This window comes from Ceratotherium simum, chromosome 3, assembly GCF_057802395.1.
Source record: "Ceratotherium simum simum isolate JZ-2026a chromosome 3, ASM5780239v1, whole genome shotgun sequence".
NCBI classification, from domain to species: Eukaryota; Metazoa; Chordata; class Mammalia; order Perissodactyla; family Rhinocerotidae; genus Ceratotherium; species Ceratotherium simum.
The window spans coordinates 87,300,151-87,319,185 of record NC_141902.1 but is presented as its reverse complement, the minus strand read 5'-3'; the positions used below and the strand labels follow the sequence as shown (position 1 = coordinate 87,319,185).

At 36.4% G+C, this 19,035-nt stretch overlaps 1 protein-coding gene across 9 annotated transcripts in view; it reads left to right on the top strand.

Moving 5' to 3' along the window:
* The window catches only part of CHD2 (chromodomain helicase DNA binding protein 2), a 117,672-nt gene that overhangs the window by 41,278 nt on the left and 57,359 nt on the right, over positions 1-19,035 (top strand). For all 9 annotated transcript variants that reach the window (XR_015551625.1, XM_004431912.3, XM_087428896.1 and 6 more), the window contains 5 exons: positions 944-1,068; positions 3,733-3,949; positions 6,039-6,128; positions 7,011-7,201; positions 17,981-18,169. Coding sequence is in view for 8 of the 9 variants with exons in the window: in XM_004431912.3 (XP_004431969.1) it covers positions 944-1,068; positions 3,733-3,949; positions 6,039-6,128; positions 7,011-7,201; positions 17,981-18,169 (812 nt within the window). In the remaining variant the exon portion in view is untranslated. The remainder of the gene's footprint in view (positions 1-943; positions 1,069-3,732; positions 3,950-6,038; positions 6,129-7,010; positions 7,202-17,980; positions 18,170-19,035) is intronic.

Genomic DNA, 19,035 nt, shown 5'->3' with positions numbered 1-19,035 from the left:
CGGATGAAAGAAGCATTGGGGAGACTTGGCAGAAGTAGACAGCCGGTTTTTGGTGGGTGAGAGTGAGGAGTCAGATTCCATTTACTGTTGGGCGCTCACAAAGAAGAGCTGAAACTGTCAGTAATTTCCTTATCAAATACACTATTAGGATGATACTTACAATAGGGCACTAATTCCATAGAGTGCTAATCTTCAGAGAAATGCTCCCTGAAAAAAGACTTTTGTGGCCAGATAATTTTGGGAAGCATTCCTGAATGAATTTCTCCTGTGAATTCACAATATACACAAGCATGTTAGACTTTGAAAAGTCATGAGTAATGAAACTTATATAACTTTTTAATCCATTGTTTCCCAAACTGATTTGGCCACAGAATTCACATTTTGTGCAAACCGTAGAGACATAGCTTTACTAGACTGCTATTCTTCATACCTTTGGAGGTGAAAACAGCTTCTTTTCTTCAGAAAACCAAACTCACATAGTTGGGGGTTCAAGGTAGATGGGCTGCATTTCAGAATTTACAAATGCTATTATGGTAAAGTTCTGCTGCATTTAGCGTATACAAACTTTCCCAGAAGCATTGTTTTGTGCTATTTAGAATAAGACAACATAAAGATAAAAATAGGAGACTCACTGCCATACAGTGGAGACAATGTAAAATAAGTGCTACTTAATGATATTCACAAACTTCTTAGGAAAGGAGCAAGTTAACTAAAAAATATTTTGGGACACACTCTGCCTTTGGGAATATAGAACATGGTGAGAACACGGTGAAAGGATTTGTGGTGGGGTGGGTGGAGTTGGTGATTCAGATGTGCTATTTAAATTTTTACTTAAATTTAATCTGCTTTGGAACAGATCATGTAAATCATGGCTAGCATTTTAACACAGGAACAGGAAGAAAGTTTTCTTCAGACCTGAACTTTGTTAATTTTTGTTTTTCAGGCCCTGAAGCAGAGACCACGATTTGTGGCTTTAAAGAAACAGCCAGTATATTTAGGAGGGGAGAATCTGGAGCTCCGTGATTATCAGCTAGAAGGTCTCAACTGGCTTGCTCATTCCTGGTGCAAGTAGGTAGAAAAATATGTTTGAAATTTTCTTTACTGTATCTGGCTTCTTTATTGTTAGATGCAAAGAATTACTTCTTTCTAGTGTATATTATAGAAATAAGAAAATTATGTGATTGAGAGAAATCCCTTCTAGGAGTTTTTATGTATGTGTAAGACCATTTTAATCTGAAGTAAAGAGTACTTTGTTATTTAGTTATTTGGGGGTAATTTGTCATAGCCAGAGACCTATGTTGTAATATGTTATTCGTGAGTATAAATAATAAATAGCAAGATAATTTTGCCCAAATATTTGGTGTGAAAGGAATTACTCTCAGAAGAAAGAAGAAAATGTCTTTTTTCCATTCATTTTCTTTTTAGGAAACCTTTAACTTAATTTCCTATAGCAGTGATGAAGAGTAGTGTGATTTTTTTTTCCCCCCCTCCAACCTGAGATTGCTATACCGGCTACCCCATTTAGAGGAAGGTCTCTTGATGGTTGAGCCTGTGAAGTTATCCTTACTTTTTGTAACAAGACCACCTTAATCGTGGGAAAAAAAAGAGAGAAAGAAAGATGAGACAGTGATAGCACTTGAGGTTTAGAGGTACTTTGAGGCAGCACTCATAAATTTTATTCACCAAATTCAATTGCAAATTCAAGTAGTCCGTAAGTACCATGTATTAAGGACCCATCTAGGCCTTTGAGAATTTAGCGGTGAACCAAGACAGATGTGATTTCCCTCCTCACAGAGTGGACAGTGTGCGAGGTACCTTTAATGTCTCTCTTACACATTCCTTCCTCCACATGCACACTCTTAATTTCTTCAGTGTTGTATAGTAAAGCACAAATTCTTATTTCAGAATTAAACTACAGCCTGGAAAGTAAAACATTCGAACTTCTTTTCTCAATGCTGAAAAGATGGTTTCTAGTTGAAAGAGATACATTTACAATGACTGTTTCTCAATTGAACCACCTGCTTTGTCTTTGTCCTATAAAATCTAATACATTATTTAACATTCACTTATGAAAATTAGAGTTCTTGAGCAGATGCAGTTTGTATGACTGAGAATGATGTAACTATTCTAAGTTGCTTGAAAACTGTTTTTGTTTGAGAAAACTATTTCTGTTTGAGGGAGACCTAATCTTCCCAAAAGATAGTTATAAAGCTAGGTGGAACCTTAAGGAGTTGTGTAATCTAACCCTCTCATTTTACAGTTGAGGGCTCTTTGGAACAAAGATGTCATGTACCTCCAAAGTCATACTGTGTTTCATGTAGAGTCCTTGGCCAGCATTTTTATTTTAAACTGACCAATTCAGAATGAACTGAAAAGGGCCCACGTGGCTGTGAGGCCCTGGTCACAGGAACCTTACATTGAGTAACGTGCTGTTTCAGAAAAACAGGCTCGTCAATTCAAATCTACTTTAGTGTGTGTATATGGACAGTGGCAATTTGCTGGGGAGAGGAAATGTTGGAGAAAATTAACCCTGTTTCCTCCCCAGTAGTGTGGAAGGTGAAGAGAAATATGAGGGTAATTTTTAAAGGAATACGCTGTATCTGAACAGTAACTAAAATTAAGTGTACCTGAGATTTATAGAGGTGTGGCCTCCTCATTCTCCCTTCCCCCAGTATACTGTGCCTTGTTCTTTTCTGTACTTTTTCCCTAAAACTAGCCATTCTGTGGAACATAGAATGTATTTTTAAAAAATTTAATCTCTTCGTGAATTAAATGTCTTGCTTTTCTGATTTATTAAGTTGTCTTTAACTTGTATATTACTTTTAGTTGTCTCTGTTCACTGATTATGTATTATATATGTGTAAACCTTCAGTGACCTGATTTTTCAAGAACCTTTTAATGTTTGAAACCTTATGTCATACGTGTATTCCTAATTTCCTGCCAAACGGGCTATTTTCTATTTCCTGAACACACTTTCCTAATTCTGGCCATTTCTTCAAATTTTTCTTATGTCTGGATAATCCTTTCCTATTAGTATCCTGTTGAAATCCAGCCCATCTCCTAGAGCAGTGTTTCTCAAAGGAATATACCTGCATCAGAATATCCACGAGTGCTTGTTAAAAATACAAATTCCTGTATTTTGATTCCATTGGTCTAGGGTGGGATTCAGAAATCTGATCTGCAGCGTTCCTCTGCTGTAGACTGTAGTGTATTTAAGACAAACTCCATGTACCTGCAGCATGTATGTCAAAGGAGTAGTATATGTGGCATTAAACAACCCAGTGGCATGCAGTGGAGTGGGCGGGTAATTTGAGCAAAGGCACATGACTGTCAGGCTGTAGGGTTCACTAGCAGTTATGATAGCCAGTCTGCCCCTGCTATCTGTATTGATGGAACCCAAGCTCATGGGCTTGTATACACCAATATGACAAAACCTGCTTTCTCTGTTACAAGGTATAGATGTACAAGACCAAAATGCAAAGTAACGAATGTAGTCTGAATAGGTTCTTGTAGTAATCCAAATCTTGATTAGCTCAGATTATTTTTTATTCTGCTATTTGTAGCTTCTACTTTCTTCTTACGTAGAGACCTAATTGCAGACGAGAGGAAAAACAGTTGAGGCTCACAACCAGTGTCTTACTCGTGACATCATGAGGCCTTGGTGTCATTGCTATTTGTGCACATACTGTTTTTTTGTGAACTAATGATTTTTTTACTTTTTTCTTTCTGCAGAAGTAACAGTGTAATCCTTGCTGATGAAATGGGCCTAGGAAAGACCATCCAGACCATATCATTCCTCTCCTACCTGTTCCACCAACACCAGCTGTATGGCCCCTTTCTTATAGTCGTCCCTTTATCCACCCTCACCTCATGGCAGAGGGAGTTTGAAATCTGGGCACCAGAGATTAACGTAGTGGTTTACATAGGTGACCTGATGAGCAGAAATACGGTGTGTAAACAAAAAGAATTGGGATAGAATCTGTGTTATAAATGTATTTTTGAAATTGAACTAAAGCCATTATAGTCTTTAGTAAAATTATGATTCTGACACTGTGCTATGCCCCCAATATTGGGAGATTTATGTATCATCAAAATGCAACTCAGATATTCTTTAAAACATATGCTTACTATTTAAAGAAAAGCAACAACAATACATGGATGGGAATATTAAGTTTTTCTTCTCTCTGTCCTCTATACTTCCAAGACCACTTTATTTATAAAGGATTATAAGATGGAGTTAATACTTTGTGGAATGTTAATATTATTTTTGCTATTTTTAAGCAGAGAGATATTACTGAAAATATTTGAGTTCTTAGAGTTTGTTTCCCAACCTTTTAAAATGATGAGTTTGCATAATTTGTAAGAAAGGAGTAATGGGAAAGGACAATGAACCATTCCAGGGCTGCGTAAATGAGAATTATTTGTCTGTTATCAAACTTAACTTGAGCATCAGGAACTTAGAACACAGAGGCTTAAGTTTATCTTTGTTTAGCAAATCTTTTCTTGATAACGACTAACTTTTTTTAAAAGCACCTCTTACGTGCCAGGCCCTGTGCTGGGTGCTTTATGTATACAGTTGGCCCTCTGCATCCATGGGTTTTGCATCTGCAGATTCAACCGATTGCAGATAAAATTTTGCAGATACAGAGGAATTGAATCTGTGGGTGCAAAACCTGTGGATATGGAGGGCCGACTGTATTCATTGTACTACACCATTTTATATAAGGGACTTAAGCATCTGTGTATTTTGGTATCTGTGGGAGGTCCTGGAACCAATCCCTCGTGGATCCTGAGGAACGACAGTATTACCCATAATCCTCACCATAGTCTTCAAAGTAGGTGGTATTCTTTCTAACTGGCTGATGAAGAAATTGACTCAGAGAGTTTAACACTTGTCCCGAGGCCTGCTAGAATGTGGCTGGGCTGGGGTTGGGACACAGATGTGTCTGGTCCTAGACCTTTGCTCTTTCACCACTGTATGTTAAACTGTTTTTGGGGGATTGCTTATAATAAATAAGAGCAAGCCATCAGGAATTCTCAAACCTTTGAGAGAGATGAGAAATATATGTTATCATGCTAATTCAAATTTGTTTTTATTAAAATTGTCTAACCTAAACCCTGGCAGATTTTATTGCCCTAATTTTGAGTTTCTAAGTGTATAGTAGTTCTTAGCTTCGTTAATCCATTTGTTAACCATTAAAAAAGAAAAAAAACTTCCTAGATTATGCAAAAAGGCTTCAAGCACTGCATTCAAAGGTGATGACAAAGAAAGTGAACTCTGAAAAATTGTGGAGTCAGGGAAGTTTTCTTTGCGATCTGCAACACTCATTTCTTTATTCTTTCTTCCCTCTTGGTGGTGATCACGTGCATGCATTCCTTGTTCTGTTCTGTAGTTCCTACCTTGACAACCAAAGGGCAGGAGCTTTGTCATGGGCCATTATTTTGCTTGCTGGGGTGCAGTGACACTTCAGTATGAATGTGTTGGTTCTCGTGTTCCTTCACAGTTTTTTTTCATTCGTATTAAATTAGGTTTTCGTTCTGTAAGCCCCCCTTTCCTTTTTCTTGGGGGCCACATCTTTCTGCTCTATGATTAATGAAATTTTTGACCGAGCCAGAGGTTGGAATTTGTTTTACTTGTTAATAAAACTATTGCCCTACCCAAAGAATAATCAAATTATACTTAAGAAAATTCTCATTCTGGGAGATCCCTAGATAAGTTCAAGTCACCAGGGTTTAATTGCTGATGAAATGCTTTTTTTGGGTCAGATGTGTCAGGGTCAGAGGGGAAAATGTGAGAGGAGATGACAATTTATTTGAATTCTGGCAGTAAATTATTGGCAGCTCAGTGATCTTTTAATTCTCTTACTGCTCTATATTTTGGTTGCTTATGTCAATTTAGAATGTAAAAGGTATTCATTAAATTTTAATCAGATTTATTTTTTATTTGGCATGTTTCTGTTGCATCTATCACAAGACTTGCTGGTGATGTAGAAAGGTAAAGGTAGAAATGATATCTTAATTACTGTTTTCTCTTATAGATACGGGAATATGAATGGATTCATTCTCAGACCAAAAGGCTGAAGTTCAATGCACTTATAACAACATATGAGATCCTCTTGAAAGATAAGGTATGTAATGGGTAGCTAAAAGTCTAAATATTGTAGTGTGACTTGTCTGAATGGTGGGGTCTGTGCCTCCCACTTGCCGTGTTGTTTTTCTTTCTTTGTTTAAAAAAGCAAACAAATGAACAAAAAAAAAATTCACAAAGAATATTAAGGTTATAAATAAAAGACACAACCTTACAGTTGAAGGGGACCTTAGGTTGTGTAGTCCAGTTGAATGAAACAGGCTTAAAGGGTATTAAGGACAGTAACTCACCTGAGATTCTAGTCAGTCATTGGAAACTGGGCTTGAGCGCCATCTCAGGCATTTCCCATCATATTATTGTTAAGGCATTTCTCCAGAACAGATGATATGAATGGTTTCTGTGAGGAGGACAGAAAAAATGAAGCTCTTGAAATTATCTCCTTTCTATAGTTACTAAGAAATGTATGTGGCAGGTGATCCCATCGGTGATAATAAGCATAAACAAGTTCAATTTGGTGGCTCTTGGTGTTTCTGTGCTTCAGGGTTGGGGTGGAGAATAGGTAGAGAAGAATCTTAATTCAGGAGAGACTGCAAAATCATATGTTTTTTGTTTTTGTGTTGTTTTTGCCCAGCATACCAATTTTTGTGTTCTTGCTTTGGGGCATGCGGCATTACCTGGCATGAGACACCCCCCCCGCCCACCGCCCCATACCTTTTAGATGGTGATGTGCTCTTTTGAGTAGACACCGATCTGGCAACTAACAGAATAAACAGAAGAGTCCTAATATGCTTTAAGTCAGTCAAGAATAAATGTTTCTGTGTATACCTTTGTGATGGTATTTGTGCAGAGATAATTAACTCTTGAAAGTACTTTTGGGTTCCCTTCTGACCTGGTGGCTCGTTCTGTTTTGTTTTTACTTTAGACTGTGCTGGGCAGTATTAACTGGGCCTTTCTGGGAGTGGATGAAGCCCATCGGTTGAAGAATGATGACTCTTTGTTGTATAAAACTCTGATTGATTTCAAGTCCAACCATAGGCTCCTGATTACGGGGACCCCTCTTCAGAATTCCCTCAAAGAGCTCTGGTCCTTGCTGCACTTTATTATGCCGGAGAAGTAAGCTCCTTCCTGTGTATTTCAAAAGATACTAGAATGTCTGAAATGCCAATGCTTTTTAACTTTTTTAATAGACTTAGGGAAAACAGGTGGCACGGTTTGGGGAAAGCAAAACATTAAACTGAGGCAGGAACAAAACTAGTAAAGTATTCTATAATAAAAGATAGAAGGCACAGAAATCAGCCTGTTAAGGAGTAAAGCATATTGTCTACCAAACATTTGAATCAGTTAATGCTTTGGGGAAATAATTGGTAAATAGGAAACATCAGACCTTCTCACTGTTGTTTGAAGGTAATCAATATAATTGAAATGAAATATGCTAGGTACACAATCTGACAAGTATTAAAAAAATATCTTAAATTTAAACCTTTGATAACAGAAATATCAGCTTTAGGTCTGATCAAACCTTGAATTTATTAAAGAATTATGGAATGCCTTTATTGAAAAGATTTTTATGGGAGAGATGGTGTGCACATTTCATAAAATTTGAAATTATTCAGTGATGTTCGATGATACTTAAAATGAAATCTAAATTTGTTACCCTGATTTGGAAGACCTTACTCAGTCTGGCCCCTTGGCAATATGCTGATTTCATACCACTTTCTCTCACTCATTATCCTTCAGCCATTCTGGCCATCTTTCTGTTCCTTTAACATGTGAAGCCATTGCTATTCTTTTTGTCTACAATGTTTTTTCTCTTCCTTATCTTCACATGGCCAGTCATTTTTTTAATATTTTTGCCTTAGCTTGTATGACCACCTTCTTTTAGAGGTCTTCTCAGACCACCTAACCTAAAGTAGCCTATTAGACATGCTTATCATTCCTACCCTGTTTTATTTTCTATATGGCACCTCTTTTTTTCATGTATTTCCTCATTCACCTTGTGCCATTAAATTATGCATTCAAAAGTAGCAGGCATCTTGTTTACTTTATTCATCGATGGTCCACGTTACCTGGACCAGGTACCTGCCTAGTACCTGGCTCACAGTAAACAATTCAGTTGAGTTGTCAAGTTGACAGGTAAATGCTCCACGATTGTTTTTTTTTTTAATTCAGAAAAGATTTAAGTGTCTACCATGGGCCATAGACTGAGCAAGGCATTTTGGATAGCCTAATGAACAACGTAGAAATGGTCACTTCCCTCGTGTGTAACTATCCTTTTTTTGAACAGCCTATTGAGATATAATTTACATACCATAAAATGCACCATTGTAAGTATACAATTTAGTATCTTTTAGTAAATTATGGAGTTGTGCAACCATCACCATAATCTAGTTTGAGAATAATTTCCTCACCCAAAAAAGTTCCCTCTTGCCTATATGTAGTTAATCTCTGCTTTTATCTCTAGCCTTAGGGTAATCACTAATCAGCTTTCATCTCTAGAGATTTACCTTTTCTAGAAATTTCATATAAATGGAATCCTAATAATTAGTCTCTTGTTTTTGGCTTCTTTCACTTAGCATAGGTTTGAGATTCACCTGTGTCATAAGAGTTTATCAGGAGTTATTTATTCTCTTATTATGGAGTAATATTCTGTTGTATGCATATCCAGTCACCAGTTGATGGACAATTGGATTGCTTTAGTTTTGGGCTGTTGTGTCTTTGTGTGGACTTACATTTTTATTTATCTTGGTTAGATAGTTAGGAGTGGAGTTGCTGGATTGTTTGGAAAGCATGTATTTAACTTCCTAAAAAACTACCAAACTGTTTTCCAGAGAGACTGCACCATTTTACGCTCCCACCAGAAATGTTTGAATTTTCTGTTTCTCTATATCATCACCAATACTTGGTGTATTGTCAGTCTTTTGGATCCTAGCCACTCGGGAGGGTGTGTAGTGGTATCTCCTTGTGGTTTTGACTTGCGTTTCTATAATGACTAATAATGTTGAACCATCTTTTCATGTGTTCATTAGCCATTTGTGTATCTTTGAAATATCAGTGCAAATCTTTTGCCCATTTTGAAATTGGATTGTCCTGAGTTGAAGAGGTTTTTAATTTTTCTTTTTTTTTTTTTTTAGTATTCTAGATTCAAGTGCTTTGTTAGTATATGATTTGCAAATATTTTGTCCCAGTCTGTGGCTTATCTTTTCATTTTCTTAGTGTTGTCTTTTGAAGAGCAAAAGTTTTTAAATTTGATGGAGTATAATTTATCAATTTTTTTAATGGATTGTGCTTTAATGTCATATAAAATAAGACATATTTACCTAACCTAAGGTCACAAAGACTTTCTTCTTTATTTTCTTCTGGAAGTTTTAGTTCTTACATTTAGGTCTGTGTTCCATTTTGAGTTACTTTTTGTTTATAGTGTGAAGTGTGAGAGCCTAAGTTCATTATTTTTGCAGAGGGATTTTGGAAATTGTCCCAGTGCCATTGGTTGAAAAGAATATCCTTTCTTTATTGATTTTTCTTGGTACCTTTGTTGAAAATCAGTTGAGACCATAAATGTAAGGATCTGTGTCTGGATTCTCAGTTCTTTTCCACTGGTACATATTCCTGTCCTCATGCCCATGCCACACTGTCTTTTTTTTTTTTTTTAATTAATTTATTTTTTTCCCCCAAAGCCCCAGTAGATAGTTGTATGTCATAGTTGCACAACCTTCTAGTTGCTGTGTGTGGGACATGGCCTCAGCATGGCTGGAGAAGCGGTGTGTCAGTGGGCGCCCGGGATCCGAACCCGGGCTGCCAGCAGTGGAGCACGCACGCTTAGCTGCTAAGCCACAGGGCCGGCCCAAAGATTTTATTTATTTTTTCCCCCCAAAGCCCCAGTAGATAGTTGTATGTCATAGCTGCACATCCTTCTAGTTGCTGAATGTGGGACGCGGCCTCAGCATGGCCGGAGAAGCGGTGTGTCGGTGCGCACCCGGGATCCGAACCCGGGCCGCCAGCAGCGGAGCGCACGCACTTAACTGCTAAGCCGGCCCTACACTGTCTTGATTACTGTGTCTTTATACTACTTTTTAAAATGAGGAAGTATAAATTCCAATTTTGTTCTTCTCTTTAAAAATTATTTTGGCTTTTCTAGATCCTTTGTATTTCCATGTACATTTTTGGATCATCTTATTAATTTCTGAAAAAAAAATCTACTGGAATTTTGATAGGTATTGTGTTGAATATATGTATCAATTTAGGGAAAATTATGTTAACAATTTTGAGCCTTCTAAGCTGTGATCATGGAAAGTTTTCTCCATTTATTTAGATCTTCTATAATTTTTCTCAGCAGTGTTTAGTGGTTTTCAGTGTATAAGTCTTAGACTTTTGTTAGATTTATTCCTACTTATTTTAATTTTGATTCTGAGTGGAATTATTTTTTTAATCTACTTTTCAGATTGTGTTAGACTAATTGAGTTTTGTATATTGATCATGTATCCTGTGAACTTGCAAAAATTATTTTTTGCACTGTTTTCTCTTGTTTGTTTATTCTTGGTATTTTCTAGATACAGGATCACATCTTCTTCATGTGAAGGTTGTTATACTTCTTTTCTCCGACCTGGATGGATGCCTTTTATTTCTTGTCTTATTGTACTGGGTAGAACTCCATGTTGAATAGAATTACTGGGAGTAGGATGTTAGCTATAGAATTTTTGTAGATAATCCTTTATCAGGTTGAGGAAGTCTTCTTCTATTCCTAGTTTTTGAGAGTTTTTATAATAAAGGCGTATTGGATTTTGTCACGTTTTTTTCCGTGTCTGTTGAGATGACCATGTGGTTTTTGTTCTTTATTCTACCAATGTAGTATATCACATTAGTTGTGTTTCAGACTTTAAGCCAACCTTTCATTCCCGGGATAAATCTGACTGGGTCATGACGTTTAGTCCTTTTTATGTGCTGCTGGATTCTGTTTGCTAATATTTTGGTAAAGATTTTTGTATCTGTGTTTTGCAGGGATATTAGTCTCTAGTTTTTTTGGGGGGGTGCAGGGTGGATTATCTGCCTGACTTTGGTATCAGGACCATAGAATGAATTGGAAAGTGTTCCCTCTTCCTCTATTTTCCGAAAGAATTTGTTAAGATTGGTGTTATTTCTTCTTTAAATATTTGATAGCATTCATCAGTGTAGCTGTGTAGGCCTTAGCTTTTCTTTGTGAGAAAATTTTTAATAACTAATTCAGTTTCTAATTATGGGTCTATTTAGGTTTTCTGTTTCTTTTTGACTTAGTTTTGTTAATTTGTGTCCTAAGAATTTGTCCATTTCATCTAAGTTGTCTAATTGGTTGATATGAGTATTTCCTCATAATCCTTTTAATTTTTGAAGGAGCAATAGTGATCTAAATAATTTTTTGATTATGATAATTTGTATCTTGTCTCTTTTTCTTGGTGTTTTAGGTAAAGGTTTAACAATTTGGGGATGTTTTCAAAGAAACCAACTTTTAACTTCATTGGTTTTTTTCTCTATTTTGTTTTCTATTTCATTTATTTCTACTCTCATCTTTATTATTGCTTTCCTTTGCTTTTCATTTAATTTTCTTGTTTTTGTTTTCTTGTTTTTTTTTAAATTTTATTTATTTATTTATTTTTCCCCCGAAGCCCCAGTATGTTTTTGTTTTCTTAAGGTGGAAGCCTAGGTATTGATTTAAGACCTTTTTTGCTTTTCCTAATATAGATGTTTAAAGGTATAGGTTTCCCTCTATCCACTGCTTTAACTGCATCCCATAAATGTTGATATCTTGTGTTTTGTTTTTATTCAATTTCACCTATTTTCTGATTTCTCTTGTGATTTCTTCTGTGATGCAGAGATTTTTTTGGCAGTCTGTTGTTTAATTTCCAAATATTTAGGTATTTCCCAAATGATTTGTAATTTTATTTTTGTCTTAGAGAACATGCTTTAAATGAATTTATTGTTCCTTGTTGTATGGTCTAGTATATTTTCTATCCTGGAAAATGTTCCATGCACACTTGAAAAGAATATTTTTTCTGCTTTTGTTGGAGATATTGTGTAGAGTTCTGTAAATGTCCATTAAGTCAACTTGGTTAATAGTTTTGTTCAAGTCTTCTATATCTTTGCTGACTTCATGTCTAGTTGTTCTGTCAGGTCTTGAGAGTGAAGTATTTTAATATTTAACTATAGTTGTTGAATGATTTACTTCCCCTTTTAGTTCTATCAGTTTTTCTCCATGTATTTCGGGGTTCTGTTGTCAGGTATATTCACATTTATAATTGTTATATGTTCCTGATGTATTGACCTTTTTATCATTATGAAATATCTCTCTTTATCTCTTGTAATATTTCTTATTCCTTAGGTCTGTTTTATGTGGTATTAATATAGCTCCTCAGCTCTCTTCTCTTAACTGTTTGCATGGTATACTGTTTTCCCTCATTTTACTTCCAGCCTATTTCTTTCTTTGAGTCTAAACTGTGTCTATTATAGACAACGTATAGTTGGATCTTCCTTTTTTATCTAGTCTGACAATCTCTGCCTTTTGATTGGAGTATCTAGTTCATTCACATTTAAAATAATTATTGATATGGTTGGATTTATGTCTGCTATTTTGCTTTTTTCCCCCTATATGTTTTATTTCTTTTTTCTCCTCTGTTTGTCCTTTACTGCCTTGTTTTGTTTCAACAAGTATTTTTCAGTGTGCCATTTTAATTCTTCTGTTAATTGCTTTTTAAATTTATTTTCTTAGTGGTTGCTCTGGGGTTTTTAATATGCATCTTAACTCATCACAGTCTTCTTCAAATTAATACTGCCTTAATTCTGGTAAAATATAGCAACTAGTCTGCAGTATAGCTCCATTTTCACCTCCCTCTTTGGGTTGTAAACCTAAGAATACAGTGATATAATTATTGCTTTATTCAGACTTGTCTTTTATGGAAATTAAGAAAAGAGAAAAATATATTGATACAGTTTTTTATATTTACCCATTTATTTGATCATTTCCAGATCTTTATTTCTTCCTGTGGATTCAAGTTGCCATCGAGTGTCACTTCCTTTTAGCCTGAAGGGCTTCCTTTAATGTTTTTTGTAAGGCAGGCCTACTAGCAACAAATCTCTGTCTTCATTTGTCTGTGGCTATCCCGTTTTCACCTTTATTTTTGAAGGATAGTTTAGGACTCTTCAGAAGATGGGTAGAGAAACTTGACTATTCTGACTGGCCTCACTATAGCTATTAGTAGAACAGGTTTAAACTGTTTCCTTTTTTTGCAGGCATCCTCACTACAGTGTACTTCTGGGAGAGGAGCCTTCTCTGCACCCATCCTTCTTCTGCCTTCTCTTAGGGCAGGGTTTCTCAGCCTCAGCACTATTGATATTTTGGGCTGGTTAATTCTTTTTTGTGGAGGGCTGTCCTTTGCATTATAGAATGTTTAGCAGCATCCCCGGCCACTATCCACTACATACCAGTAGCAGTCCCCTTTCTCAGCTATGACAACCAACAATGTCTCCAGCTATTGCCAAATGTCCCCCGGGGAGGGCAGAATCACCACCAGTTGTGAAGCACTGTGTTAGAGGGTTACTGATGTCTCCCCACGTTGCTCATTCTCCTGTCATATTCCTCCATACGCACCCCTTCTCATTGCTACTCTTTTGCCTGTCCTCTTTGCTCTCACCTGGATTCTCTGTTCCTCTCATAGAGTTCTGTGAATCAATAGTGGTCACTCCTGCAGATGGAGGCAGTTGCCCCCTTCTCTTTTTAAACGTTCTGCTGTACATTTTGTAGTGAATACACTGTTCATCATGTATTAGTGGAAGCCTATGTTTTATAAAGTCTGCTTTTCAAAGATCTAAGTGCTGTAAAACAGATAATATATAAAAGTTTAGAAACCATGGGGATATCAATTATTAGTTATTAATCTTTGTTTTCTGAAATGAGTAAGAGAACTTTCATGTACATTGCTTTTTAGTTTTCATATTATTTTCTCATATTTGATCTTTTTGATACACTACAAGTGTTTAGCCTCAGATAGCAAGTAAGAATATGCTGACTTAGAGAGATGATGAAAATGTGTCCCATATTACACAGTTAATAAGTGGAGGGACTGAGATCAGTTTCAGATCTTCCGTGAGCAAGGCCACTGTCCTTTTGAACTTCAGATTCTAAGAGAAAAAGTACATCCTTCATAGCACCATTGAGGCAAGGTAAAAGCATTCTACATAGTAGGAGTCTTAGGGTACCATGGGAACATCTATTCTTGTTATATAGAAAAAAATGTCGTGCATAGTTTCCACCAATGAATGGTTAGCTGGGATTTGCCCTTCTTTTCTTGGTTACTGAAGTGGGTGGTAGGGATTTTGGCTCCTAAATGGTCATAATTAATTTTTTGTCGCTGTTAAGTTCATCCAGCATGTGCTACATTTTGGAAAAACGTCTTATGTACCCTTGCGTAATTGGAGAGAGGAACTTGGAATTACCTTTTCTAGTAGAGATGATCGTTCAGGTAGTGTCTTCCAAAGTTTTTCTTATGGCTAGTTAGATTACTTACAGAATGATGGATGGATTGGAGTTAGAGAGACAGGTTTTTTTTGTTTTTTTTTTTTTTGTGGAGGAGAGCTTTTTCTCTTTGAAAACATTTTTAAAACATTTTCACTTTAAAACATTTTTTAAAAACACTGTTTTTCCCTAAGATGCATATATAAAAAAGAAATCCATTAGTTAAGGAATTGAGATTTACTCTTATTTCTGCCTGACCTTGCTGTGTGGATAAGTGAAATCCTGTGAGTATTTTTCCCGTGCTTAGCAGTAGTTCCTTAGATTCCTTATGGTCAGCAGAACCATTTGGTCCTATTGTACAGAAGGGAATTAGGTTTGGTCAGCTAACTTGAACTTTTTCCTCCTCAACTGTGACAGGCCATTGTTTTCAAAATCCAAAAGTTAGTCCTCTTTTTAACCAACTGAAATGCTATTTCCTTAGTGCAGACTATCCAGCACCTTTCCTGCACGGTGGCTCTGACCAGGAGCCTATCCTTATTATAAATCTGATCAGTACCTTTATTGTAAATATATATCAATCAACCACTTTGTTTTGTACATACTATTTTTCAAAGCGTGGGTCCTGGTCTTAAAGATAGAAGATGATATGGCACAATCGAAGAATTCAGCTTATTAAGATAATCACATGCACATGTGTACAAAATAACTTTGATAGAGCATATTTCAGAGATCTTAACCTCTTAGTATTAGAATTTGTTTTTACTTTTGCTTCTGCTGTCCAGACCAATCTCTGAATTTTTTTGCATCTTTCCGTTCACATGTTTATCATGTGACTTCTAGCATATGATTTTCACTGCTTTGATTGAGTTTTCTTCTTTGTTATTCTTCAGTAGGGTGAACTTCTGTTTTTCTAAAATCCCAAGGACTGGAAAATAATCAAAATTATTTCTACTTTCATAAGAGACATATGTTAAGTACAGAAGTTTATAACAGGAATATGTCTAAAATAATGAATCTCTAGGCTGTGGTGTGGTGTCATTATAAATTTACCACTATGACCATATACCTTTTATATGTGTGGTATTGTAAATTGATAGTTGTCTATTGCAGGGAACGGCAAACTTTGCCTGATAGTAAACATTTTCAGCTTTTTAGGTGTTATAGTCTCTGTTGCAGCTACTCATCCCTGCTGTTTAGAGGGAAAGCAGCCATAGACAATTTGTGAACACTTCAGTATGTATATAAAGAAATAGTATCTCATATTAACTCCTCTAACGTAGTAAGAATACCCTAGGCAGGTGAGAATATTTGTTGCCTAAAACAGGAGGGAAAGTATTGTAAATAAAGTTTATATTTAAGATTTTACATGAGTATAGTTTCAATTAATTATAATATGTGTTAAGTAAATTAAAACATTTTCTTGGGGGCTAGCCCAGTGGCATAGTGGTTAAGTTCGCATGCTCTGCTTCGGCGGCCCAGGGTTTGCAGGTTTGGATCCCGGGTGCAGACCTACACACCACTGATCAAGCCATGCTTTGGTGGTGTCCCACATACAGTAAAATAGAGGAAGATTGGCATAGGTGTTAGCTCAGGGCCAATCTTCCTCACCAAAAAAATCCACAAACACATTTTCTTGAAATTGTCTCTCAGCTCTTCAGAAAATAGGCTGATGTGGTGGTAGTCCCTGATTTCCAGTAGCTGCATACATTATCTATGTGAGGTGCCATCCCCAGCATTGAGATAGTTCAGTTTACGTTGTTTGTTTTAATGTTCTTATTAGTTTTAACTCCTGATTTATTTTATTTCATGTTCTTGGATTGTTAGCATAGCAGTGCGACAAAATACAGTTTACCTTAGGTTTATCAGGCTTTAAGCTTTAATGATGATTTTAGATCTCTACTTCAAAAGATCAGTTTGTCTGCTTCCTTGAAGAAGGTTGTTTGGTGTTACCAAGGCATAAGAGGCATTACCAGGTGTTACTAAGGCTGATGTTGACCCATCCAGCAGTACCTGATGAAATGCTTGGCCATTTAGGAGTTCAGAAGTGGCAGCAGACTCTGTTGACACCATTGTGCCTGGTGGCATACTGGCATTTGTTGTCTCTGACTTTCCATCTTATCAGAGAGCATATGCTTTGAGTCTTAAATAGCTCTAGGTAATGTCAAGTCACTCGTTTGTTATTCTGGGACTTGACTGGCCTTGGCAGAGCAGGGCCACATGGTGGCAGAGAGCAGACCATAGGGCCGTGAAGCTTCCAGTTCTAGCCTCAGTTGATGGCAGGCTCACACCTACTGTGTTTCATTCTGCACACAACTAAGCTAGTTCTTCCAACTGCTTCATTGGCTTTAGTGGCAAAACAAAGCACATTTTCTAATCCTCATGAAATAAATTTCCTTCATTTTTTTATTTTTGAAAGAAATTTGACCATAATGTCCAATTCTGAATTTCTGCCACAGATCCTTTAGTGAACCAAAGATCGTTGAATTAAGATTTAAACATGAGAAATTTTTATCTATAGAGTTCAGGCAGAATTATTATGGGTGACAAATTTTTAAATTCATTAATAAAATTTGTGTCCCTCAGTTCTATTAGTATTTGTATCATTTGTATTGCTCTTCTTTTCTGGGGGCTATAGTCTTTTTTTTTTTTATATACTATCATTATAAGCCATTAACTTTTTTTTTTTTTTTTAAAGATTTTATTTATTTTATTTTTCCCCCCAAAGCCCCAGTGGATAGTTGTGTGTCGTAGCTGCACATCCTTCTAGTTGCTGTATGTGGGACTCGGCCTCAGGATGAACGGAGAAGTGGTGCCTCGATGCGCACCCGGGATCCGAACCCGGGCCACCAGCATCGCAGCGTGCGCACTTAACCACCAAGCCACAGGGCCGGCCCAGCCATTAACTTTTAAATCTACGAACAGTTAATAGTACTGGTGGAAATTATATAACTAACTTTTACCTTTGAGCAGTGACAGCTGTAATATTGCCACTAATTATTCTTTTACCTCTGAATTTTATTTTCCCAAGAAATTGCAGCTTATTAAAAGATAGGTTATGATTAATTTTTCTGCATGACATTTCGTCACAGTAACTTATTATGTTTACTTATATACTAATTGCATGATATACTGAAATATTTTGTGAACTCTAGATCTGGTCTCAGAATTAGAGACCTACTAGTACCCTGTGTAGACTGGTGGAATTGATTCAATTGGTTTTCCCTTTCCTTTTTGTTTTCGCCTCTCTTCTAGTCAAGAGGTAGTGACTGATAAAGTTTATCTTTCCTTATAGGGAAGATTCATTTTTTTACAGATTTTTTTTTCCCATTTAGTTCCTTTTAAAAGAAAGTTTAGTTGGAAAAGTGCTTTTTTCTTCTATGTATCTAACTAACACTGTATTGTTTCATCTCTAGGTTTGAATTCTGGGAAGATTTTGAAGAGGACCATGGGAAAGGGAGAGAGAATGGCTACCAGAGTCTTCATAAGGTGCTAGAGCCTTTCCTTCTCCGGAGAGTTAAAAAAGACGTGGAAAAATCCCTTCCTGCCAAAGTGGAACAGATTCTCAGGGTGGAGATGTCGGCCCTTCAGAAACAGTATTACAAGTAAGTTATTGGCTGGGTTAGGCCTGAATGAGATAAAGATCAGTACCATGAAGCCATGAGATAGATAATTTACAAAAAAACTGCTTTTTTCAGTGAAGCCTCAGTGCAGATTTAAGTAGTGATTTATTTATGTTCAGAAAGAGGAAGTTATGTTATTCTTGCTTTTTTATTTGGGTGAGAATTTGCACAATACTTTTCATTATGTAAGTGGTCTGAACTTTATGTTAATTCTTAGTGTTAATCTCATTACCAATAAACAGGTGTATTTTACTCATTCATATATTTCTTCTCTGCCATTCATTCAGTCATTTATTAAGATTCTGCAGTGTGCTAGGCATTCTTTTAGATACTGGGAATCTGAAGATGAATGGAACATGTTCCTTCCGGAAGCCTTGTTGTTTAGTCGGGAAGACAGACTAGAGACAAATAGTTAAAGCAGGGTGTTGGTTAATAACTGATTCATAGGCAGGGGGACGTTCAGAAGGGAAAGTGCTCACCTCTGTACTGAAGGATGAAGACTCTTTGCTTTCTAGCATTCCAGGTGGCACAGGCAGGTTATGGGCTTGCTTTAGGTTATAATATGTTGTAGGCAAAATGGTGGGCTTGGGACAGAGGGTGGAATATAATGTGCTTGTCATGGGCGTTAGTTTTGGTGATTTAAAGTTGGGTCTGGAATAATTGGAACGAATTGTATTGCCATGAAAACTATAGTCTTTTAAAGTCAGAGGTTTGGTAATCTTATGATATTCCCTGTTTGTTCTTAATACAACTGAATAAAAACAAGATGGTAATTTTCAAAAATTACTTACTATCTGACCCTTTTGCCTAACACTATCTTGATTTTTAAAAATCTTTTTATTGTGGGA